General features: G+C 41.5%; 1 protein-coding gene across 1 annotated transcript; it reads left to right on the top strand.

Moving 5' to 3' along the window:
• Positions 1-26,206, top strand: LOC115171128 (C1q-related factor). The gene is made up of 2 exons (XM_029727658.1): positions 1-1,120; positions 24,319-26,206. The coding sequence occupies exons 1-2, from the start codon at positions 518-520 to the stop codon at positions 24,496-24,498; spliced, it is 783 nt and encodes a 260-aa protein (XP_029583518.1). The 5' UTR covers positions 1-517; the 3' UTR covers positions 24,499-26,206.
• Positions 26,207-27,281: the final 1,075 nt, after the last annotated feature.

The raw sequence follows: 27,281 nt of genomic DNA, 5'->3' as shown, positions 1-27,281 counted from the left end.
TCACCACAAACACACCACACGCACGCACACGGACTCTATGACTACTCTCTCCGTCTCTCTTTCTCACACTCTCTCTCTCTGTTTCCTCCTCTTACCATTCCTCTTGTTTCTCTCTAACACTCCTCCTCCTGAGTGTTCCTTCCTTTGCATCCTCTTTCTTTCTCCATTTTCATGCCAAGAGTTTGGGACTAAATTCTGTATGTCGGCTCGTGTATGTGTGTGCTCCCTATGTGCGTCAGTGTGCACGCTGGTGAGCGAGAGTGTACGGGAACTACCTCCGTGTGAGTGAAAGCAGTGAGGCATATCAGTGAGTGTATGTGGGTCTCTCTCTTACCATCACACACTCGCCGCTCCTCCTCCTACTCTTCTTGGGATCCCCGTGTCCCTTTCCTCGGTGGCAGGCTCCCCACACCCAGCAGTCACCATTTCCGCCCCAGGGAGAGCCACGCTGGCAGCACAGCCCCTTCCCCGACTCAGCATCGGGAGGAAGACCCTGGTGGCGGCTGCCGTCGGGGTCATGCTGGTCCTAGTGCTGGTGGTCCTCATCCCCGTCCTGGTCAGCTCCGTGGGCACCGACACCAGCCACTTTGAAATGCTGGGTACCTGCCGCATGGTGTGCGACCCCTACCTGAACAAGGGCACCACGGCCAGCAGCACCAGCTCCAGTGGCATCCAGGCAGAGGCCGAGGCCCTCAGCGACAACAGCAACATGCCCTCCACGCTGGTGCAGGGCCCCCAGGGCAAGCAAGGCAGGCCAGGTAAACCTGGACTCCCGGGACCGCCTGGAGAGCCAGGGCCACCGGGGCCAGTGGGACCCCCTGGAGACCGAGGGTCTGGAGGGAGGACTGGGATTTTGGGGTTGGGGGGGAACGGAGCTATCAGCACGGCCACCTACAGCACAGTGCCCCGGGTGGCCTTTTACGCAGGGCTTAAGAACCCCCATGAAGGCTATGAGATCCTCAAGTTTGACGACGTGGTCACCAATTTGGGAAACAACTACGACGGCATCTCGGGCAAGTTCATCTGCAGCATCCCTGGCACCTACTTCTTCATCTACCATGTGCTGATGAGAGGAGGGGATGGGACCAGTATGTGGGCAGACCTCTGCAAAAACGAACAGGTGAGTCAATTCACTTCTCCAAGTTTCTGTCTGTCTTATACTGCTCAGTCACTCAGCATAGAGGGATCTTATACGTTCTACCACTCATTGCTTACTGCTCTTTGTAATTAGCACTCCAATGGTTTCTCTGCTACAGACTCAGGTCCCTTCTAAATTACAGATATCTCACCTTATCCCCCTCTCCCTCCCCCTCTCTCTTCCTATGCTGGGTGTCACCTGATGTCACTGTGGTAACTTTGTTGGTGGAAATTTAATCGGAGCTTCACAATCAAATTGCCCTGAAACCGCGTTATAATACAGAGGCTCTATTTCCGAGGAAACGGAAGGCTGGTGGGTAGCGGAAGCATCTGTCGTGCGCTCCCAAACTCCCCCTGAGCGAGCAGATGACGGTCACACACACAGCTGTGGCACCAAACGCGCCCAGAGAGAAGGATGTGTAATCTGGCGCGCGTCCCCTCATTGCATAAATACACACTGACATTGCCCGCATCCCTCAAATCAAAGGACAGACAGTTTCCCCCGAAGTCCATGTCACTTTCCTACTCGTTTCAAATTTGAGAAGTTTGCCATATAATTCTGGTGTAATTGTAACTTGGAATGTAGAAGAAGGTGAGAAAGGTGTATGTGCCTGACTTATGGAAGTATCTATTTGTCATTTAGGACTAGCGCTATTTAATAATTGACTCAGATTTTTACGCATTTGTAACAAATAATTTATCTTTTCAGAAATAAGGTATTAACCTGTAATTTCGGATCGGATTACTTTCGCATTTCTGCTTGTGTAGACTAAATTGATTAGACGGGGAAAATACATTAAGTAAGTTGAGTCAAAGGAGTGCGCACAATAGCGGATGCAGCTTTTAGTCAGCCGACAGATATTTTAAGAATTTAAAAAAATCCCAGACAGTGCCTATCATTATTATTATTGCGAAAAGTTTCAATTGTGAACCAAGAACGGTCTGCTTCTCTGTGCTCGATACATCTGTGAACTGCAGCAAGTCAGCAAGTGATGCGTTCAGACACAAATTACATTGTGCTACATTTAACTGTCGAGTTCACTTATTTAATTCCATGTAATCTAACGTCGTACTCCTGGAGAGACTCAACAAGACCGCAATTATCCAAACGTATCGTGCGTAAAACAAGAGGATGACAGCAAGCCTACTTATCCGTCACAGTGTGAACATACTGGAAAATGTAAGTGTTGCTTATTATGTCGGGTGTATATGGTTGATAAAACAAGGGAATAGTTGCGTGACATTCGCTTGAAATAAATATAATTTGCATGATGTATTCTCCGTTTTTATTTTTACGCATCCCTTGACGGGTCTGGAAATTGATTTATTGCGCCCTGGGGGTGCTCTCAGGTACTCGAGTGTGTGAGACTCGAGAACTTTCTCGTCCAGCAAAGGCGGCAACATCTAAAGCGCAGGAGAGTATAAGAGAAATATATATATTTTTTTACCATCAAGTCATGTGCAATATGCATCGAGGCAATCATAAATTAAACTACAGCTTTAGCGCGCATCAAATATTTTGTGATTGAATATCCTCTTATTATCTGTTCATGACCACTTGCATATAGGATAGGTCACATCACCCTTTTACATGACATATTACAGCTCCATTAGCCTATAGTGTATAATTCAAATCCTCACAATTATCTTTCATTAAGCCCTATGTAATGTTTTTCAATGCCCTAACAACATGGTCTCCAACATATTGCTTTGTCAATTAGACTTTTGAGTTAATTTGTTTAATGTTAATTAGGCTACGTAAAAATAAAATTGTAGGAGGTTTAAACTTTTGCTCCCAGTGTTTTTGCAGAGCATTTTATTATAAACGTAAAGTATATCTGTTTTACTTATTACCCTGATATTACAGCACTTAAGTGGTTTAAATTATATTTTATAATGGAATAAAACCTTAATATGTAGTTCACACAGGGTAATGTAAATGTATTTGTCATAATGACTGAATACAACTTGTCCTAGTCGGCCAGTTGAAAAATGTTTAAGGTGGACTTCATCTGTAAGGTTACCTTGTAGGCTTACTGCTAACGCAGAGGTTAGGGTTTGGGGGTTGAGAGCAATGCAACATCATGCCATTTCTGTTGAGCACATGCTTCCCTGCTATGTTTTATGCTTTAACCGGTGTTTTGCCTAACACTTGTACACATAATATAATCAATTATTTCACCATTTTCAGTCTGTTGCAATCTGATTCATGAGCAGGCAGCTCCTGCCTTCCGACTCAAGACTTATGTGGACTTGATTGTAGCTATATTTTACATTTAGATGGGGATCTCCAAAGAGTCATCTGTTGTCAGTATAGGTCAGAGAGAGAACACCCTCATTCTTTAAAAAAAAGAGAGCGAGAACACTTTCTTTCATAAAAGCATATAGATTTCTAGCAACTATAAAACACAATCTCAATTTAAATCTATGTAGGCCTAAGGGTATGTCTGGCAGCATATCTTACAGCCTCCAGGTTATTCATCTAATGTAAAACTTGTTGTCAAATATAGGAAACAGATATGTTTATCAAGTCTTTATTTGTTGTGTGCAATGTTCTTCATATGTTGCTATAGAGAAATATCCATCCCATGGTCACAGAAGGGTTGTTGTAATTGGTTAATTCTATTGTCAAACCACTTGAATTGGCCATTGTTTACTTTTACAATTACAGAGAAAATATGACTGAAATGGAAAGAAAGGATACCGGTACACTGAGTGTACAAATCATTAAGGACATCTGCTCTTTCCGCAACAAAGACTGACCAGGTGAATCCAGATGAAAGATATGATCCCTTATTGAAGTTACTTGTTAAATCCACTTCAATCAGTGTAGGTGGAGGAGACGGGTTAAAGAAGGATTTTAAAGCCTTGAGACAAGGCTTGTGTATGTGTGCCATTCAGAGGGTGAATTGGCAAGACAAAGTATTAAATCAAATCAAATTTTATTGGTCACACACACATGGTTAGCAGATGTTATTGCCAGCGTAGCAAAATGCTTGTGCTTCTAGTTCTGACAGTGCAGCAATATCTAAAATGTAATCTAATAATTCCACAATAACTTCCTAATACACACAAATACATACGAGATGAGTAATGCAAGATATGTAAACATTATTAAAGTGGTGTAATTAAGGGATAGGGGTTCCGCTAGCGAAACGTTTCAACAACATCCGGTGAAACTGCAGAGAGCGAAATTCAAAACAAATTATTACAAATATTTAACTATCATACATTCACAAGTGCAATACACCAAATTAAAGCCTAACTTCTTGATAATCAAGCCACCGTGTCAGATTTCAAAAAGGCTTTATGGCGAAAGCTAACCATGCTATTATCTGAGGACAGCACCCCATCAAACAAACACATGACAATCATAATTTAACCCGTCAGGCGCGACACAAAACTCAGAAATAACGATATAATTCATGCCTTACCTTTGAAGATCTTCTTCTGTTGGCACTCCAATATGTCCCATAAACATCATAAATGGTCCTTTTGTTCGATAAATTCCATCGTTATATCTCCAAAATGTCCATTTATTTGGCGTGTTTTATTCAGAAAAACATTGGTTCCAACTCGTGCAATATGACTACAAAATATCTAATAAGTTACCTGTAATCTTGATCCAAACAACTTTCCTAATACAACTTTAGGTATTTTTTTACGTAAATAATCAATAAAATTTAAGACGGGATAAATTGTGTTCAATACAGGACGAAAACAAAGTGGAGCGAGCTTTCAGGTCGCACGCCCCAACCACAACAGTACACTAGACTCGACCCGCGTTCTGAACAGCCATACTTCTTCATTACTCAAAAGAAAAACATCAACCAATTTCTAAAGACTGTTGACATCCAGTGGAAGCGATAGGAACTGCAAGCAAGTGCCTTACAAATCTAGATCCACATAGAAATCCATTGAAAACACTGTCACCTCAAAAATAAAATTTCTGGATGGATTGTCCTCTGGGTTTCGCCTGCCAAATAAGTTCTGTTATACTCACAGACATAATTTTAACAGGTTTAGAGTGTTTTCTATCCAAATCTACCAATTATATGCATATCCTAGCTTCTGGGCCTGAGTAGCAGGCAGTTTACTTTGGGCACGCTTTTCATCCAAAATTCCGAATGCTGCCCCCATCCTAAAAAGGTTAAAGTGCCTTTGAACAGGGCATGGTAGTAGGTGCCAGGTGCACCAGTTTGTGTCAAGAACGGCAACGCTGCTATGTTTTCACGCTCAACAGTTTCCCATGTGTATCAGGAATTGTCTTCCACCCAAAGGACATCCAGCCAACTTGACACAACTGTGGGAAGCATTGGAGTCAACATGGGCCAGCATCCTTGTGGAACGCTATCGACACCTTGTAGAGTCCATGAACCAATAAATTGAGGCTGTTCTGAGGGCAAATTATTCTATATTAGCAAGGTGTCCATAATGTTTTGTACACCGAGTATGTAAATGTAAAGAGTGCTGGGTCTGGTCTCTGTGACCAGTGAGGTCAGAGCTCTCCATCATCCACTAACATTATGACATGAAGGCAGTGTTACCAGAGCAACGGGCCCTTCTGGAGATGGGCAATTATTCAGAAAGATAAATACCATTTCCGAGGCATATCTGTTGGCGGTTCAGTGTGGTGTTTTTGATCTTGTGTCTGTTGGACAGATACTGAGAGTGTGTCCTCGTGGGGAAGGCCTATTGTCCATGGCTGCTTTTGACATATCACCCCTGAGGCACCTGGAGGCTTCAACCATGCCATGGAATACTAATGTAACATTGTAGGAAGATAATGCATGTGAGGGGTTCAACATAAAGGTTGGGGTAAATGTCAGTAACAATCTATCTGATGTACTGTACATTTTGTGTAATATCTTTTAATATATGAATTTGAATGAAAACGTGATAAGATCACTGGACTGGAATAAAAAGAGATGAATTAAGTGAAATCCATCTCTGCCGTGTTAGAATGTCGACATGATAAGCATGGAGGGCAAGAAATCAAATAGACTAGAAAAAGTGTCCGTTTGCTTGCTACTGACACAGCTCTTTGCAGTCATTTTGCAAGTCTCACTACAGTTCCCTGAGTTCAACTCCTTTGAACTATCCAAGCTGACAAACTTCTCACCCAGCAAACCCAAGGAGAGGGGAGGTGGCGGCTACATGAAGGGCCTCTCCTCTATATATAATGTCTCAGTCCACCATAATGTTTATGGGGGGGGGGGGTGTAAAAGTGTTGATACATAATAGGCGAAGGCGAACATATGTTCCTATAATGCACCTTCTGTTCCCGCTTCATTGTGTTCCTAAGAGGAGGGAGGGGAGGCACTTAAGTTAGACACAGGCAACGCACATCTCCAGAGACTGGGGCAATGTTTATAAAGTGGTAACTGCCTGGCTAATGAAACATGTCTTTTCTCTGTCTCTCTCACTCTCTCTGTCTGTCTCTCTCTCTCTCTGAGCATAGCTTAGAGGGGGATGTAGCTTACACTCACTATAACCAGAGAATCGGTCTGTGGGTCTGTCTGTGGTGTCTAGTGTGGTGGTGAGACCCCAGTGTGTCTATCTGTGTAAATTACTGTGAAGGGTTATAAATGTGGGGTAACTCGTGCTGTGTCATTGAAGAAGTGTCCATAGGAAGGCTGATGGTCCTAGAGCAGGGCTCTCTGGGCCGGAGCATTCCTCTGCTCATTTAAGGCCGAGAGAAGCTGTGTAGGGACTAGGAGGCTGGGGAGGACTGGGAATAGCACACAATGCCAGTATTTTATCATCCTTTGGCCTTGGTGCATCATGAAACTGCAGGTTCTCAGGCCCGAGCACTGCAGTTGTTCTGCACCCTGTATCATCTCCACCCCGGAGCCTTGCTGTTTTTATCTCCCTCTCCTTCTTCCCTCTCCCTCTTTTGGTTCTGTGGGTTGCATTAGGAGAGTGTCAACATTGTCCCCAGCACCTTGACACATTTCAAGCTACACCAAAGAGTTAGCTCCTCTTGGTAAGCAGGCAAATACGATTCTATTTTCAGCCCGGTGCACTTCATCTGCTCTCCAAGTTCCCTCTCCACTCCTCTCCTCTCTCCTTGGCTTCTTTTTCCTGACGTTCTTTTACTCGCTTGACAACTATCTCCAACCAATCCCAATCTTCTCAGACGGATGTGTCAGAGTCTCGATTCCCTGAGTTGAAGACACCCTGGGAGACGAGGCAATGACAATAAAGACAAATCCATTGCCACGCTACTACAAATGGAGAGAAAAAAATATATAAAAATAAGGAGGCGGAGAAAAGAGAGTTTTGTCATGCCAAAGAGCCTTTTTAATGGTAGTTTAGAACCTTGAACCAGATCCAGGATGTGTTTGTGCTCCTCCTCGGTTCTCGTTTTAATATTGTTATTAATCCGCAGAACCGTTCCAGAGTTAATTAAAAGCAATGACGTGAGCGTCACTCTCTCAGGAGGGCCCTGTGTGAATAATCACTCTGTCTCCTTCTTTAATAAGCTCCAGCGTCCTCCGAGCAGCGCATATGGCTCTTCCCCAACAATTACTGCTCCCTGCTTCCCACCACGCAGGCGCACATGCAGAAACACACACCTGCCCCCCCCCCCCCCTCACTGTGTACTGCCCTCTACAACTCCTCTGCTCTGTTCCAGCCATCCAAGGTGACCTCCAGAAGTACACAGTTTATGCCCATCCCTTTATTGACAATTTAATATCAATATATGTCTTGATTATTATTGGAGACAAAGTTTTGCTCTTGGAGGTTAACTTCAGGAATACTGTTTTGCTTAGAAAGCAAAAACACACTGGAAAGATTCTGGCCTGTAGTATAGAAATTAGGGGAAATCTTGGCACAGTCTGTCACTGGCTCCTTTGAATTGATGTATCCAAGTAGACACACGGTGCTGTGAAGTGAAGTACTGCGATCATCTTCACAGACCGGTTTATTTATTTGTTTATTTGGATCCCCATTAGCTTTTGCAGAGACAACAGTTATTCTTCCAGGGGGTCCACAAAAAACACAGAACATGCCAAATAACAAAACACTGATACATGGATAGCATAGGACAGTCACACACATTTTTAACACAAAGATAGACAAACAATACAACAACAAAAACAAAAGATAAAGGAAATAAAAGATAAAACATAATAAAAGTACATTTGAATGACACTAAGTGGCAGTGTTTTTACAACTAATGCCGGTTTGCCTGAGGCTGATGCCGTGCATATACACACACTCATTCAAATAAACACATACAAGAACACACACATACATGTAAGAGTGCCAGACATGCACACAAACATATACAGTAGGCATTGCTGTTATGATTTCAGTTGTCCTTGATGTCCTTTGTTTTAAATGTATTATTTTGTTTTATTTTTCTTGCATTGTTGTTTGCTGTTTTCTTCTGTCTTTTCCTTTTTCTCTTTAGTTCACTCTGTTGGTTGTTGGTGCATTGGGGGGTTCTTGGGGGTGGGAATGGAATTAATTATATATTTTTTTAAAAATTCTTCCTGGGGGGGGGACTGTGGGAGAGGTCTCGAATGGTTGAGGGACAGCTATTGGGGAACTGTGGGGGGATCTTGGAGGGTTCGGGTTTCACAAGATTGTGATCATGAAAAAGGAAACTATGACATATTTTATATCACTATCATGCACACGCAGCCTCACACAAGGATGGCTCTGTTGCGGAAAGACTGATACATGTTTGATAGTGTCTTGATGCTGTATCGTTTGTCCTTCATGTTCTAAGACTTTAATGTTACCCCTTCCTTGTGTTTTTTGTAATAAATATTTTATTTATTTTTAAAATTTTTAAACAACAGTCCCCACCATTCAACGAGATGTAGTTTTTTTAAGGTCATTTTGTTGTTTGCTTGAGTAATTGAAAGGGAGTTCCATGTGATCATGGTGCCGTATAATACTGTGCGTTGCCGTGAATTCATTTTGGACTTGGGGACTGTGAAGAGACCCCTGGTGTTATGTCTAGTGGGGTATATATGGGTGTCTGAGTTGAATGTTATTTGATTATGCAGACAATCAGGAATTTTCATCACAATAATATTTCTCATAAAAACTAGAAGAGAAGCAGTTAATGTCTCGTCAACCCTCAACCAGGAAAGACTGGAATGCATGTTGTTGATGTTAGTTCTGTGTGTGTAATTAATGGAGAAGTTTTATTTTTTACAACCAAATCTCTATTTTTGATGTAAAATGACATGTTATAGAAGGGAACAGATTATTTTTGATTTCACATGGGTTTTTTTGTATAATGTTACAGATAAAGTATGGAATGATACAATTTCATGTGTACCACATCTAACAACCTGTATCACTATAATGAGTGTTGCCGTTTGTAAAAGGACGTATTTGGGTGTTTTTGGAGCCTTTGTTCATGTTTTTTCGGTGCCCCCATACTACACAACAAGGACGAGGAAGTGATTTAGTGTTTGGGGTAAGTTTCTCAAAAACATGTGAAATCACATGAAAGGTGTCTGGACCCTTCTATAGGATGCCATTTACATCAACATTTTTGATTTGGTTGCAAAAAATTTAACTTATCTTTTCATGGCAAGGCGCGCTGCTCTGTTTTGTGCAAGCTGCAGCTTTGTTAGGTCTTTCTTTGCAGCATTTGGCCATATTACCAGACAGTAAACAAGATAAGACAAGACCAGAGCCTGAACAACTAGTACAGTTGATTTTTGTTAATAACAGACATACCCCTCCCCATATTCACAATAACTTGTCAATATGACTTGACCATGATAATTGACCATCTAATGTTATATCTAGGAGTTTAGCTTCCTCAACTTGCTCAATGGTCACTACCTTTATACACAACTCCAGTTGAGGTCTTAGAGAATGTTTTGAACCAAATACAATACTTTTAGTTTTAGATGTACTTAAAACCTGTTTATTACTAATCCCCCATTCTGATACTGTTACTCCTTATTTAGAATTCAGTGCGCTCACTGGCTTTTGGTGCTGATATGTTTCGTGTGGAATGGTCCGCAGACATAGTCATTCTAGCTTTGTGTAAGACCAGTGGCATATCATTTGAAAAAATTGAGGAGAGTAACGGCCCAAGGCAACTGCCCTGAGGGACACCACGCTGTATATACAGTTCAAGTCGGAAGTTTACATACACTTAGGTTGGAGTCATTAAAACCCATTCAACCACTCCACAAATTCCTTGTTAACAAACTATAGTTTTGGCAAGTTGGTTAGGACATCTACTTTGTGCATGACACAAGTCATTTTTCCAGCAATTGTTTACAGATGGATTATTTCACTTATAATTCACTGTATCACAATTCCAGTGGGTCAAAAGTTTAAATACACTAAGTTGACTGTGCCTTTAAACAGCTTGGAATATTCCAGAAAATTATGTCACGGCTTTAGAAGCTTCTGATAGGCTAATTGACATCATTTCAGTCAATTGGAGGTGTACCTTTGGATGTATTTCAAGGCCTGCCTTCAAACTCACTGCCTCTTTGCTTGACATCATGGGAAAATCAAAAGAAATCAGCCAAGACCTCAAAAAAAAAAATTGGAGACATCCACAAGTCTGGTTTATCCTTTTGGAGCAATTTCCAAACGCCTGAAGGTAACACGTTCATCTGTACAAACAATGGTACCCAATTATAAACACCATGGGACCACACAGCCATCATACCGCTCAGGAAGGAGATGCGTTCTGTCTCCTAGAGATGAACGTACTTTGGTGCTAAAAGTGCAAATCAATCCCAGAAAAACAGCAAAGGACCTTGTGAAGATGCTGGAGGAAACAGGTAAAAACGTATCTATATCCACAGTAAAATGAGTCCTATATCGACATAAACTGAAAGGCCGCTCTGCAAGGAAGAAGCCACTGCTCCAAACTGCTATAAAAAAGCCAGACTACGGTTTGCAACTGCACAGTACAGATCATACGTTTTGGAGAAATGTCCTCTGGTCTGATGAAACAGAAATAGAACTGTTTGGCCATAATGACCATCGTTATGTTTGGAGGAAAAAGGGGGAGGCTTGCAAGCCGAAGAACACCATCCCAACCATGAAGCACGAGGGTGGCAGCATCATGTTGTGGTGGTGCATTGCTGCAGGAGGGACTGGTGCACTTCACAAAATAGATGGCATGATGAGGGAAGAAAATTATATGGATATATTGAAGCAACATCTTAAGACATCAGTCAGGAAGTTAAAGCTTGGTTGCAAATGGGTCTTCCAAATGGACAATGACCCCAAGCATACTTCCAAAATTGTGGCAAAATGGCTTAAGGACAACAAAGTCAAGGTATTGGAGTGGCCATCACAAAGCCCTGACCTCAATCCTGTAGAAGATTTGTGGGCAAAACTGAAAAAGCGTGTGCGAGTAAGGAGGTCTACAAACCTAACTGAGTTACACCAGCTCTGTCAGGTGGAATGGGCCAAAATTCACCCAACTTATTGTGGGAAGCTTTTGGAAGGCTACTCGAAACATTTGACCCAAGTTAAACAATGTAAAGGCAATGCTACCAAATACTAATTGGGTGTATGTAAACTTCTGACCCACTGGGAATGTGATGAAAGAAATAATGGCTGAAATACATCATTCTCTCTATTATTATTCTGACATTTCACATTCTTACTATACAGTGGTGATCCTAACTGACCTAAAACAGGGAATTTTTACTGGGATTAAATGTCAGGAATTGTGAAAAACTGAGTTTAAATGTATTTGGCTAAGGTGTATGTAAACTTCCGACTTCAACTGTATCTGATGTTAGAGAAGCACACTCTCTGGGTTCAATTGGCTATATAACTCTCCAACCATGTGATGGCAAGTGATATAAAGCCATAGCAAGTGAGTTTCTTCAATAACAATTTATGATCAATTACATCATAGACTGCACTGAAATCTAACAATAAATCTCCAACTATCATTTTATTATCCATTTATTTTAACCAATCATCTGTCATCTGAGTCAGTACAGTACTAGTTGAATTGCATTGGGTCAAACACAATATTCCCCATCAGTTTACTAAGAACAGGCAGCAAACTGATTGGGTGGCTGTTAGAGCCAGCAAATGGTGCTTTACTGTTTTTAGGCAGTGGAATTACTTTAGCTTTCTTCCACGCCTGTGGAGACACACCTCTTTAGGCTTTGGTTCAAGATAAAGCAAATGGGGGTGTCAATACATTCTGCTACCATTCTCAATTGTTTCCCATCAAGGTTGTCTATACCTGGTGGTTATTGATAGATAACAATAGTTCTTGCCCATGATATAATTTAAGGTACTCCAGAGTGTAACGATCATCGTAGAAAGTAGACCAAGGTGCAGCGTGTTCAGTGCTCATGAAAAAATATTTAATTTAACTCAGAACAGTAAAACAAACAATAAACAAAGAAACACAAATGTCACGTTCTGCATGCTTTACAGAGCTGTGCAAAAACAAGATCCCACACAGAAGGAGGGAAAAGGGCTGCCTAAGTATGATTCCTAATCAGAGACAACGATAGAAAGCTGCCTCTGATTAGGAACCATACTCGGCTCAACACAAAGAAATAGAACACATAGACTGGCATAGAATGCCCACCCCACATCACACCCTGACCTAACCCCCAAAAAGGGAAAATAAACGGCAATCTACGGTCAGGTCGTGACACAGAGTCCTTTTCCATTGTGTTTTATGTCATTTATTTTGGTTTGGTAATATAATTTATTTCTTTTTGTTAGGTTTAGACACCAAATTTCTCAATTTACAGTATGTCAACCAATCAGCTGAGCAGCCTGACTTGTTTGCCACCGCTTTTGCATAATTTATTTGAACCATACACTTTTTAAATTCCTTGTTAAAGCCAGAGGGCTCTAAAAGTTATCACAGTTAATTTCTTAACAGATGCATGCTTATCAGCAATTGGCATGAATACTTTAACAAATACTTCCAGTGCTGCATCTGGATTCATTTCCTCATCCACATCTTCAACAACGGAGTCCTGAGAAAACATTTTGTATGATCTCTTATAAATTACATGGATCCCAAAGTTCTTGTATTTATTTTCGGTAATACCAATTACACCACTGAAGACATTCTTTAAAAAAGTATACTTAGTCAATATAGACTTTACATGGGGGAAAAAATACTTAGAATAAAAAGGAAAGTTTTACATCTTAGTCTGAGGGGGGGGGGGGGTGTTTAACCTTCCAGACTGGGAATTGTATTAACTCAATACCCAAGGCTTTTACTTGCGACATACAACTATCAAGGATTGCTATGGGGCGCAATTGGGCATGTAGGCTTGTATACAATCGCCCAACCTTAACACACACACACACACACACACACACACACACACCCCTCTCTGTGTGGTTACAGTAGACTAACGTATGTCAATGGTTTTAGGAACAGCAGTAACATCAGGTGGGATTTAGGCTACGAACTGCCTAGCCAGTTGTAGCTCAATCTTGGGTGCAATGATCACGTTCCCGCACTGACTGACTGTGTGGAGGCTCATTGATTTAACGTTACTTTAACCTACATGATACACTAGCAAAGTTATAAATTACATAACGTTAGCTGTCGGCTATATTAGCCACTACTTACCCTTCTTTGTGCAGCTTCAAATGTCGAACAAAGTTGGAAGTTGTTGCGCCTCCGTCTGTAATTTTCTTCCCGCATGTTTTGCAAGTTGCAGTCCGTTTTTTGTTGATACAGCTAGTCTTTATAACCCATCACTTTTCCAAGGGCTCCATCTGAATTCACCCGCCGACATTCCTCTGCACTGCCACGCGCAACTTTTTCCCAGCTGGCACAATTTGATTGGCTGCTGTCCGATTCAAACTGTAATTCGTTAAATGAAGAGTTGATTCTTTTTTTTAATAGCATCATTTTTAACATTGGGCTTGGGGAGGGTATCAAGTCAGTTCGAGTCAAAAGGCTCAAGTCCAAGTTAAGTAATGAGTTATTGGTGTTAAAGTCAAAGTCGAGTTGCAAGTCATCATATTTGTGACTCGAGGCTGACTCGAGTCCAAGTCATGTGACTCGAGTCCACACTGCTTATTTGAGGCAGAAAAGGATGTTTATATGATAGGTAAGATATATACAAAACCTTGCAGGGAGCATATCCAACTGACAATCTCTTAGAAGAAAATATAAACTATTGGAACCAAGACTTAAAAAGAACTGATGTTGGCACAAGATGGAGGGAATGTTGGAGCATAACTAACTAAATTACAGTTAATGAAAATGTATGCTTAATCCAGTATAAACTAATGTATAGAATGTATTACGGAAGAGACAAAATGTTAAAAAAATTACAGCACAACGGCAGAGTCATGTCTTCAGTGTAAAACGAACAATGACTCAATAATCCATGCTCTCTGGGAACGCTATAAAGTCCAAAAGTTATGGGCGAGATAAAACGTTGGCTGTCAGAAGTATTGAGATCCCCAATGGGCTGGACGATTCTCTTCTCATCACTCATCTTGAAGAAACGGATACAAAAAACTTGGAAATCAATCTGTCAATTGACATAATGGAAACATCGTATTATTTATTATTGAAATATTGAAATAGAATGGGTAAGAGGTAGCCTAGTGGTTAGAGCGTTGGACTAGTAACCGAAAGGTTGCAAGATCGAATCGCCGAACTGACAAGCTAAACATCTGTCGTTCTGCCACTGTTCCTAGGCCGTCATTGAAAATAAGAATGTGTAAATTTGTACAATTTAAGGCAAACAATAATTCAGGCACTAGGAAAGGGGGTGTGGGTCTGGGCAGATGAGATGTAATTATTGTTTGTATTTGGTGTGAAAATACAAAATAAAATGACAGAAATGTAATATATAAATTACTTTAGACCCAACCTTAGGCAATTTGGCTTTCCTTGTTATTGCCACAATGTTATGGTCACTACAGCCAATGGGAACTGATACAGTATTGCATCAAAGCTCTGCAGCATTAATGAAGATCAGTACAAGTGGATGTCACAGATCCAACACTATTATGTGTGTAAAGTATTATCCAAAGCAACATTTAGAAAAAGTATTTGTATTTTCGCCTAGAGGGCTGTTGGAGATACAATACTGCGTGAATGAAGCTGTTATCTGCGTGTCTGTTATCTGCGTGTCGTATCCCAACCTATCACCATGCATCTCAGTGGTTCTTTCTTCATGTCTCTGGGGGTTTCTTAAGCTCTGGTACACATCAACACAATACTGTTTAGCCTATTGCTGTGTATCCAGGTGTGACCCATGCAGTGTGTTTAGCATGGCAATCTATACACAGCAAATTGAACAAACATGAACCATCTGGATCCGAATCTGGCATGTTATATTAGTGTCTGTCTTGATTAATGAAACCGGTTTGAACATTTGGAGGAAAAAAATGTAGCTTTTTCCCGTAATTATCATTCAATTCAATTCACAAAAAAAGAGGGCGACTGTAAGAAAGTTCAGGCTATGCTGGGTGTTAAAATACACATATATGCATTGCATTCATTTACTTTGTAGCATCTATTATTTCAGAATAGTCTAGACATCACTTTATTTTAAAGTACACATATTAGCCACTTATTTGTAGTTTACAAGTATGTATATAATGATGTTATAAGGCCTTTATTATGTCCTATTAGCCATATATTGGACCTTAATTTAGCGATATATTATTCAAAGTCATGTATTACTGGCCGATCCTTAATAACATCATTATTATCAATAATAAAGGCATATTAACATTTAATAAAGAGCAAGAAACAGAATCTTAATGAGCTGTCTCAATGTGGGACTGGTAAGGGGATTGTACCTCAATATATGTTCCCTGTTATAAGTGCAGAATTGTTTTCTCTATAAAGGACTTCATTGGACAGAAAGGGGCACACCTCCCCTCATATATGCCATACAGCCAACATTCAAGTCATTTGATGTAAAAAAATGTTTAAAAAAAATGAGCAACTAAACTTCAATATATACTTCCATATATGGATGTTGACTGTATGGCATGATATAATGTGAATCGCAAAAGGGGGGCGCACCTCCCCACACCCATGAGCAAAACCATAATAATGATTGCCTGAAACTAATTGTTTACATCAATTGTTAAAATCAGACTTCAATGTTGGTTATATGACATATATCAATCAATTTATTATGTCATCAAACTACACAAATCCTCAGTTTCAGGCAAACATTATATGTTTTTGCTGAAGGGTGTGGGGAGGTGTGACCCTTTGTAATTCATAATATGTCCTTATCCAGCCAAAATTCATATATATATATACACATGAATGAATATTCACAGTATTTCCATATATATATATACTGTATATACTGTAGTATACATATATTTACTGTATATACTGTATATAAATGTAGTTGCTTACATAAGAATTTTGACTAGAATGTTGGCTGTATGGCATATATGAACGGAGTGCCCCTTTCTGTCCAACGAGGTCATTTATGGACAGTTAAAATACGGAACACATATTGAGGTACAATCCCCTTACCAGTCCCACATTAAGACAGCTCATTAAGAGTCTGTTTCTTGTGTTACTTGCTTTTTATTAAATGTTAATATGCCTTTATTATTGCTAATAATCATGTTATTAAGGATTGTCCAGTAATACATGACTTATGTTTGAATAAGAAAATACTTAATTAAGGCCTAATATATGGCTAATAAGACATGATTACGGCCTTATAAGCTACTTATATACACACTTATAAACTACAAATTAGTGGCTAATATGTGTACCTTAAAATAAAGTGATACCATATCGGTATATCTGTCTCATCAGCTAAACAGTCTACTTAACACTGGAGCTAAAATAAAGCCAGAGAATATCTTTGGGCTAGGTCTAGGTTTTTTAGCACTGAGACTGAGGGGCCGCTGTTCGTCTCTGTATGTCTTCAGGAACAGAGAGCCTCTGTCTAGAGTAGACGGAGGTGTCTGGGGTAGGGAAAGGCGAGCTGCCCTCAGCCCTTGGTATTGATCCCACCATGTGCGTGCGTGTGTCTCTGTCTGTGTGCGTGCATTCATGCATGTACCTGCATGTGTGTAACCCATTCCCACTCTGACAGACCCGGGATGTAGTCTATGACCCTCACTCTATAATCAGCTGGAGAGGTAGCAGAGGCCTTGATTTGCTGTGTAATTGGACATCGGATTTGACACTCTGCCGAGTGGAACATTAGAAGCAGCCTAATTAGGTGCGGTAGGACTATTAAATGAAGATTTGCCCATGTTGTTAAGAAATACCACACATATTGGAAATGTCAAGATGACACCTGGCTGTCATCGCCAACCAATGGAAGAAAATCTATCATTTATCGTAAAAGTTTCCCAAAGGAAAGCAAACACAATCCCCATACTACTACTTCTCTCCAATGCCATCTCTTCTTCAGCCTCTCTACGGTCTTGTCCCTTTAAACAGCAGAGCAGCAGCCAGACCTCGCTAGGACTTCCTCTCCACTGTCATCTCAGATTGAATAGTCTATGAATAAGTGCTGTAACATCCCCATACATTGAAACACAGGAGCGTATGGTCTAGAATAGCCTCTGGGTTTCCATCTGGGGATGACTGACTCCTGCATGACATTTGGTGTTGACTCACAAGGCTCCTTCATTATAATGAGAGCACATACGGGGGACGGGAAAGGGCCCATGGGCCTGTTCTTATGTAAACATCTCTCTCTAAGACCTGACATCTCGCCATCACCCAATTCAATCCATTCTGATGACCCCCAACTCCCTCTCTCACAGCACAGGGAACCCTCATGTTAATGTCTCCAAAGTGACTCACTCTAAGTTACTGTGTGCTTAACAAGGTGGCTCTCCCCACTAAACATGAATATGGGAGATATCAACAGTGAGATATCAACAATCCATCCAGACAGAAATGATGAATAGGACACTTCATGAAAAATGCATGCGACAACAAAACATCTGAACCTGTCTCTCCTTCAAGACTATTAGCACTTTCTGCCTAAGCTCTGCCTCGTTAGGGAGGTTTCTCACACTGCAAAATGCTCCTCTCAATACCCCATAATACTTTGTGTTGCATTTCAAACAATAACTGTTTCTTAAAATTCATAGCGACTAAAATAACTTGCTTTATGTTGTGCAAGGGTTCAACGTGTCACCAGATTCTACCCTAAAAACACTGTGTTACCAAGATGCAGGGAGTGAGAGGGGATTGAGACTAAGCAGTGTTGAAAGTTGAGCATTTCTCACAGTATCTGACTGACAAGAGTGAGTCACAAACAGGCAAGAGTGGCTGGGCCACACACAGGTCAGAGTTGACCCTTCCCCCTCTACCTCTCTCTGTTTCTCCTCTCCTCCCCTTTCCCAGTGATAAGTCTGTGCCAATACATCAGCATCATCAACAAGCCAGAGGATTTTACAGCCCCATTGTTATCACTGTTGCCCCATCCATTGCCTATGTGTTTTGTTGTGTCATTATCCTCCCGAGTGGTCGTTGTAATACATAATGCATTTCCGTGATGACAGGCTTTGATTTGCCTTGACACCCAGTGGGAGGGACACTTTGGCATTATATAAACAATTGCATAAACTGTGGAGAGGTTCATGCAATGAAAGGCATTCACGTTACCAGGAAAAAAAGCCCTGAAGGTACAAACAGTACAGATGCGGTGATTAATGCACAAAGCCTTTCTCTCCTTCTCCTTGACAGATGGTGGCTCTCTCGTATCTCCTTCTCTCAACAACTTATCATGTATTTAATCATGTTTCTACCACAAAAACACCAATAACACAAAAGAGGAATGGAAGTTTTTGACACCATGACAACCTTGCTCAGAACAACAGCTGACACCAAAAATCTGTGGGGCAACGGTCTTTTGACTAGGTTTGTATGTGTGTGTGTGTGTGTGTGTGTGTGTGTGTCTTTGCGCAAATGTGTGTGTGTGTGCACGCATGTGTACCTCTGTGTGCGTGAGTGTGCGTTGGTGGTGTGGGTTAGGAGATGTGACAGGGTTGTGACAAGGTGGCTAAGCTGCCATCAGGCATGCGGCTCACGGTTGGGTGTTCAAACCCAATTAGGTGGCGGTACACTTGGATTTAGAAAGAGGTGAGCTAAGTTTAAAGAATGGAAGCTTAATGGTGAGTCAACAAGTCCCTGCCAGAGAAACGTCAGAAGCTGTCCTCCATCCAGACATGTCCTTGTCACTACTACGGTAGAGAACATATCAGTGTCCAAGAGTGTCCAAGAGAGGGACTGTTACTGACACCAGCAAACAGCTAGGCCAACAAGGTCCTATTCCAGCACAATATTTCAATGGGTTGTTTGGATCTTTTGTATTGGCACTCAAGACAACAACACAACACCAGGCATTTCAGCCTGTTAGCTATAGGATAATGCAAAATGCCATCGCAACTCAACATGATTCCCAACTCCGTAGGACTAATCAGCTTTAGCAGAGGACAGTGAATATGCAAAAAGCTGTCATCCCTTCATCTCAGAGGCCTATTATAGGTACGAGTGCTGTCATTATTGATAAACTCCACATTCATATTCAAATGAATTCAGAATGCGAGCAGAGTCGAGTGGAGTGGTATTCACTGTGGAGTCTGGGGGGGGGGCATTATCTATTAAGCTGAGGCAGCCCAGCCTCAGCCCTCAGCTCCCATCTCTCTCTAGTGTTCCAGTACCACGCAGAGCATTATTCAATCAGAGACATCACAGCGACAATGTGACGGATGCTAACATGCTTCAGCAGCCACGGCAGGGGGAGACGAGACAACGTCAGACGACTCTGGGGCCATTTGCATTCGCTGGAGTAGGCTAGGCTGGCCTGGGCGCTCACACTTTGTTTGTTGTGTCAAAAGTTCCACGTCGTATTCTATTTTGATGCCATGCTCTGCCAGTTGCCGTTTTGTTCTCTCTTTCCATCTCGCTGCTTCTTTTGCTCACTCCCTCTTTCTCTCTCTTTCTCGCTCGCTTTCTAAAGGCTAACCTACGGCTTGCGCTTCCAGGTTGTGAGTTGTTCCGAGTACAGTGTGAGGGTAAATGATGTGGCTCCTCTGTCGTTGTGTACAACAGTGACTGAGTGAAAGAAATAGAGAATGAACAATAAATTGAGCAATGAATGACAGTTTCAATCTCAATTATTTAATATCACTACAGCGTGGTCAGATTCTTTGTAATCCATGGTTGCTGAGAACAAATACATTGGATTTCTACTAGCTTATGGATAGTCCTTGGCAAGTTGACTTCCTTAACTTTCTAACACAAGGAGTTGAAGCGAGTCCTATCACACACCTCTGATATCAGAGGTCCCAGAGTTCAATGTGAATGCAATAAGGGAAATATTTGAAGAAGTTTCATCAAAATCCCCATAGACAGATCCAACCAAGTCCCTATCCGCCGCCCACATCTGGCACAAAGCAGCAACCTTCTAATAAGAACGTGTTGACTTTGTGTGCTCAGGGCGAATCATCTCATATTAATATGCAGTGGACGACTGCTGCTACGGATCAGGAGAGAGAGCTTTGTTTGCACATCGATATGAGCCTTAAGATTTAATCAGGATGGTAAACAATGAAAAAAGACTCATAGATGCCTGTAGTACAATGTGCCATATATAAACCTACACCTTTAAGGCTGGCTTCAGCATAACTGTTTGGCATAGACCTTCATTGCATTACTCAGAGTACTTCACCTTGAAAGTACTCTCCGATATGGCAAAGATCTCCATGCAAGCTGGAATGTCTTAGCTACAGACAACTGCTACTGAACATTCCTCTTATTCTGGCTGAGAATAATCTAAGGTGTCTGGCATGATTGTGTCTCAACAACCACAATTACTTTCTTCCTCTGTTGTGAGACGAGTGGAACAGACAAGAGGGAGATAAACTAAAGAGAAGGCTTCATGAAATCACTGAGATTTCACAGATTCTCATTATCGTGACTGTCTGATGGTCAGCAGGGTGCTTCAAACCCAGCTGTCAAAGAAGTAGGCCGATTCCAAAGGACTGGCAAGGCTTCCAAGATGCCTGAATGTGATGAATGCGATGAGGCACTGATGTCAGTAGATAAAATGCTGCTCCATGAGAAATATTGTATTATCGTATTGTCTCCATGGTGAAGAAGTGAAGCTTTTCCATCTGTCACAAGACCTGCTAAAGAGAGGGGATGACAGGCACATGAGGTGTTAGCAGTGGATGTGTGCCCTATCAATGTTGAAAATGATCTTGCAGTTGGCATTCTTCTAAAAATCAAATCATATTTTATTGGTCACATGCGCCAAACATAACGGGTGTATACTTTACCGTGGAACGCTTACTTACAAAGCCATTCAGAGTTATGTAGAGTTTAAAAGTAAGACAAATATTTTCTAAATAAAAAAGGAAATAGTAACACATAAAATAGCAATAACAAGGCTATATACAAGGAGTACCAGTACTGAGTGAATGGACAGGGGAACGAGGTAATTGAGGTAGTTGAGGTATTCCCAACTCTTCTTCACATGCCCTTTGACAAGCTTTCCGTTTCTCTCTCACTCAGCTCTAGTCTTTCATAGTTTCTAAAGACTTTCATAGAACTTTGGAAGACTGGACAAAAGTTTTCCCAGCTTAAAAAGATAAAAAATATGGCCATGTTTTTTCATATTGGTTGATTTCTTAAAGCCTTTAGAGGACAAAATATCCTTCCTCTGACAGTTGCCATTATGCCCGCGATGATGGGAAGTTTTCAGTAAATTTCCTGATTTATTGATCATGCATTGTCCCTCACATCATAGCTTAGCTTGGACAGGTTTTTAAACACAATGTGTCAAATCAATACATGTATCTCTCAAAACACTTTGTTCAGCACTGACTAGGGACTGACTCAAACTCTGTTATTTGATTAAATTGAATAGACAGCTTCAATGTCCCTGCCTGTTGCTTGTAGTGACTCACAACCCATCACAGCTATTGGGCATTAGATCACTTTGCTTTCATTGAATTAGCTTTCATTGAATTAGCTTTCATTGAATTAGCTTTCACTGTATTTTCACAATGTGCATATTATGTTTCTTCAATTAAAATGTCAGTCAAATTGTCAGATAATGTACGTTTTGATGACTTTATCTTTATATAGACTACCTTCTAGTAAAACATTAAAAGATTGACATTACAGGACATAATGCATATGGTTTGCTATCTGCTCTCACGACTTGGAAAAGATAAAAACAAAGACATATTAAGTGACACTTATCCAGAACAACATTCAGTAGATTCATGTTTATACTTTTCCTGTACTGGTCCCCCATGGGAATCGAACCCACAACCCTGGCGTTGCAAGCACCATGCTCTACCAATTGAGGCACACGGAAGCCTCATAATTACAGCAGTAGTAGAGGGAGGGAAGTGAAATACATAGATTCATTAGACAGCAAGTCTCCCTCCCTGTCTCTCTCTACTCCTCCACCCATCCCTCTGTTCTCCCGCTCTCCCCTAACCCTGGCACACAGACAATCACTGACAGGTCTACAGGGTTAAACCCCATCAGTGTGTTGTTGCAGGAGGTCTGTGCCAGCCCCCTGGCCCTCAGATGTGTCAATAAATCCATTGTGTGTGGCCCCTGGTTAAACGGGCCAATTAATTGTCCCATCTTATCCCTGCCACCTGCTCAACCAGGCAGCCAGGCGGCACACCAGATCTGGGACCCTGCCCATACTTTAGATTCAGATCCAAAGCTTTTTAGAGAAGAAATACATGGGGAAAAGAGTAGTTTGATTGAGTTTATGACAGCTGTGTTTTACATTGGACAGATTATAAAAGATTCTTAGCTACAGACAATATCAGGGTTTATGGCAACTAAATGTATATCTCAGATGCTTTGGTCTTCCAAAATGTATGGTGCTGATGCTATTTATTTAGGCCCTTATCTTTCTGTGCTTGTGTACTGGTTATGTGATGCCTCAGTGCAGTACAATCTGCTGCACTTCAGTTTCTTTTCGTTAAACTCTACATGAATGGTCAATGGTTAGCTTTAAAAAGTATTTATTTCTGTCGCATGCACACACACACACGGACGCGCGCACACACACGCACACACACGCACACGCACACAGTTATTACTGTCAGGGCATCCATTTCTCACTACAGCCCACACCGTTCTCCCAGGAGAGAAGAGAACGTTTCAGATGGAGCTTAATTAGCCAGGACCATAGGTCAGGAAGACCCAGCTCCAAATTCTCAGACTGCCAGGCTGGCAGTACCATACTCACCACATAGGCTACAGTCAACATAAATGCAATTGCTATGGTAGATTTACAGTCATTTATTAATTCAATCACACTTACAACATATCTTACTTTCACAGTATTTTCTCATTCACTAAAGAATAGGGATTTATTTTTCACTTTTTATAAGTTGATGTGAGGTGGGTGTCCTTGATGTATTTCACTGTAACTCCTCAGTAGTTCCCTCTACACTCTTAGATAAAAGGGTAAGCCTTGGGTAAGCCTTTTTGGCTTGAGGTAAAAAAGGTAGAAGCATTTTGGGTTCCATGTAGAACCCTTTCCACAGAGGTGGAACAAAATGGGTTCTACCTGGGACCAACAAAGGGTTCCCCTATGGGGACAGCCAAATTACCCTGTAGCCCTTTCCTGCAGTCAAATTACCTAGTGGCCTCATGGGTGGAATGTTATTAATATTTTTCATAATTTATAAACATTATATTGAAAAAAACAAAAGAAAATCCGTTATTTCTATATCAAAGGTTTTGTTATATTTCAGTCTTCTGTGATGTATATAAAGTGTAATATTGGGATACAAACTCAAAAATGTAATACATTTCTACTCTATATCTGACACGGTACAGGGGTCTTCTTTTTCCAAGCCCATAACCAAGTGAGTGAGGTGTATACTTTGTTTCAAAGTAGATTTGTTTAAGACCACCAAGAAACACTCCGTGTGACCCTGATTTCGCCCACTGCAGTAAAAGCTTTTAAGGTTCTAGATGGTAAATTTTTTATTTCTAAATGTATATTACAGCCAGGTCACCAGGAGAGTGAGACCCGTTGTTGGGTTTCTTAGAATGTCTACTCAGGTGGAGAACACTGAGCAGCGCTTTGAGCAGAGACAACAACCATCTGACCCGACACCCCGGTCCACCGCCTTCAATTCATTTCCAAACGTTCAGATCAAATAAGTGCAGAATGTTTCTCTAACCCATACATCCTCTCTTTCCTCTCCTCTCTGTTCCAGGTGCGAGCCAGTGCCATCGCCCAGGACGCTGACCAGAACTATGACTACGCCTCCAATAGCGTCATCCTCCACCTAGACGCAGGCGACGAGGTCTATATCAAGCTGGACGGGGGCAAGGCTCATGGCGGCAACAACAACAAATACAGCACCTTCTCTGGGTTCATCCTGTACGCCGACTGAACCCACGCAGGTGGCACGTCCAGAGAGAGAAAGACAAGAAAGTAAGAGATTGAGAGAAAGAGTTGTAATGAGGGAAGGAAGGGGTTAAAAGCCAGACTGCTTTCTAGTTTCCTGGTTCTCTCCATCGTCACACCAACCTCTGCTTATAAAACACATCAGCCCCAAATCAAGGTTCTCCAGCTCAGCTCGGCCTGCCTGCCTGTCTGCCTTGCTGTGAGGGAGGGAGGGAGGGAGAACACGATGATAGGGGAGGGAGTAGTGGGGGGTGAAGCTTGGTAGAGAGCGGTGCCCTCCTCATCAGAATTCTAACCTGTCAGCTGCTCCTCGCTTTCCTTTTCCTCAAACTGGAAAATAAACCAACTAATGCCAAGTGGATCCGGCCTCATCATCTCCTCTCCATAACAGTTGGCTGTATGGACTCTGTTAACTGAAATTGTCCTATCTTGTCGTTGTGTGCTTTTCCTTAGAATGTCAGTATTTTACTTTTGTAAAAGATACTACTACATCGTATATTTACACAAAAGAGGATATTAAAAATATGTTTGTCCCTTGTGAGGAAAAAAAACTTAATTTTGAGAGAATGGTTTTGTGAGATGTTGATTGTGATTCAGAAGCCTTTAGTTGAGAAATGGAAACGAAAGGTGTCATTATGGTTTCTAACGATATATGATTTCTTGCATTTGACAGCTGGCTATCACATGGTGTTTGTTTATGTGTGATGCTGTGGGAACACAGACCTGGTATGTGGCTGAATGTTATTCACGCAAGGCATGTTATTCAGATACAACATTACATTTTCCCGTGTCCCATCCAACATATCTAGAGTCTCTATCCTTGCCCCTTGTCCCGTCTCTATACCCCGATCCTATTTGTCTATACAGGGCCAAAGTGGGTTGAAAATAGACTCAAATGTATATTAGATGTTCTAGTTAAGTAGATGTCCTCCACCATCAATGAAGCCACATATTCGGATTCTGAGGCAACCTATTTTATAAAAAACAGTGTCCATTACTTCAGCTTCGTCCTCGAGCACTCTGCTGTGGTGAAGTAAAACATATCAAGCAGAGCAAGGAGGAAGAGAGAGAGAGAGAGAGAGAGAAATGGAGAGAGAGAAATGGGGAGAGCGAGAGAGAGAGAGAGAGAGAGAGAGAGAGAGAGGGTGGGTGGGAAGTTTTTATGGCGAGGCAGATTTTCTGTTTCAGTGTCTGAGGCTTTACTGGATGTCATCCGTTCATTAGCTGCATATTCACTGATACATACAAGCATTATGGTAATATTTACTCAACATGGCGGGCTGACAGCTTGCTTTAGAATGACATTGATTGGGTGAGTGTGTGAGTGACTTGGCTTCTTAGCACTGTGTGTATGTGTGTGTGTGTGTTTGGGTGTGTGTGGGTGTGTGTGCGTGCGTGCGTGCATGTGTGTATGTGTGGGTGAATGTGTGTGTTGGTGTATTTGAGTGTTTGCATCAGAGCATGCGCGGTGCCATTGCTACATTGTTGTTTTTCTGTTATTCTGTGCTACAGCCAATGACAGATATTTTACTCAGCAGACAATGAGATTGCATTGCGTAGGGAGGGGAGCCTCTGTAGAGATGATGATAAGAACAAACAGCTTGTAAATGAAATCTATGCTATGTTTGTCTATCTAATTTTATCTTTTTGAATTGTTGAATACATTTAAATAATAAATGGGATTTTCAGAGTCACTTGTCTCAAGATAACAATTTTTTCCCAAATACTCTTATTGTGTTGAACTATTTAGAGTGCAGACAGCATGGTTGTGAGGCCGGATGAATGTAGTGCCAAATTCTCTAAAACAACGTTGGAGGCGGCTTATGGTAGAGAAATTAACATTAAATGATCTGGCAACAGCTCTGGTGGACATTCCTGCAGTCAGCATTCCAATTGCATGCTCCCTCAAAACTTGAGACATCTGTAGCATTGTGTTCTGAGACAAAACTGAACATTTTAGCGTTTTAAGGTCATCTGCACAAGGTGCACCTGTGTAATGATCACGCTGTTTAATCAGCTTCTTGATATGCCACACCTGTCAGATGGATGGATTATCTTGGCAAAGGTGAAATGCTCACTAACAGGGATGTAAACAAATTTGTGCACAACATTTGAGAGAAATAAGCTTTTTATGTGAACGGAACATTTCAGGGATCTTTTATTTCAGCTCAATGAACATGGGACCAACACTTTACATGTTGCGTTTATATTTTTGTTCAGTATCGTTTAAACTTTTTCAAAAAATTCTATAATAATCCATGCATACATTTTACATATAGGTGGCCCCGGGGAATCGAACCCATAATCTTGGCCAATGCCAAGCACCATGCTCTACCAACCAAGCACCAGAGAACCAATTGTCTGTTTAAGCAAACGTGAAACAGATCCTGTTATAAATGCCTTCTCCTCTCTCTCTCCTTCTTTTTCAGTCTAACCAGAGGTTATTTGGGATGATAGGTATCAGGGCGGCAAGCAGGGGGTAGGAAGGGTGCACCCCTCCCAATATCCTCCACTCCTCTCCTCTCCTGTGGAGATGCTATGGATCTGAAAAGGTGGGCTGCAAGATAAAGTCCATCTGACTCCAGCGAAGTCCGCCAGCGCAGCAGTGGAATAAATCTACTAAATATAATGCTCAGTTAAAAAGCGAATGACTCCTGAAGGAACACCACAGTCTGAGATCTCAGCCTATACTCACAGATACTCATCAACAGCGGAACCATTTATCCACCGAAGAAGGTTAGAGGGGGAGACAGAGAGAGAGAGAGATAG

This window comes from Salmo trutta, chromosome 32 (assembly GCF_901001165.1).
Source record: "Salmo trutta chromosome 32, fSalTru1.1, whole genome shotgun sequence".
In the NCBI taxonomy this organism is placed as follows: Eukaryota; Metazoa; Chordata; class Actinopteri; order Salmoniformes; family Salmonidae; genus Salmo; species Salmo trutta.
Note: the sequence above shows the minus strand (reverse complement) of the source record. Positions and strands in the feature narration are given on the sequence as shown.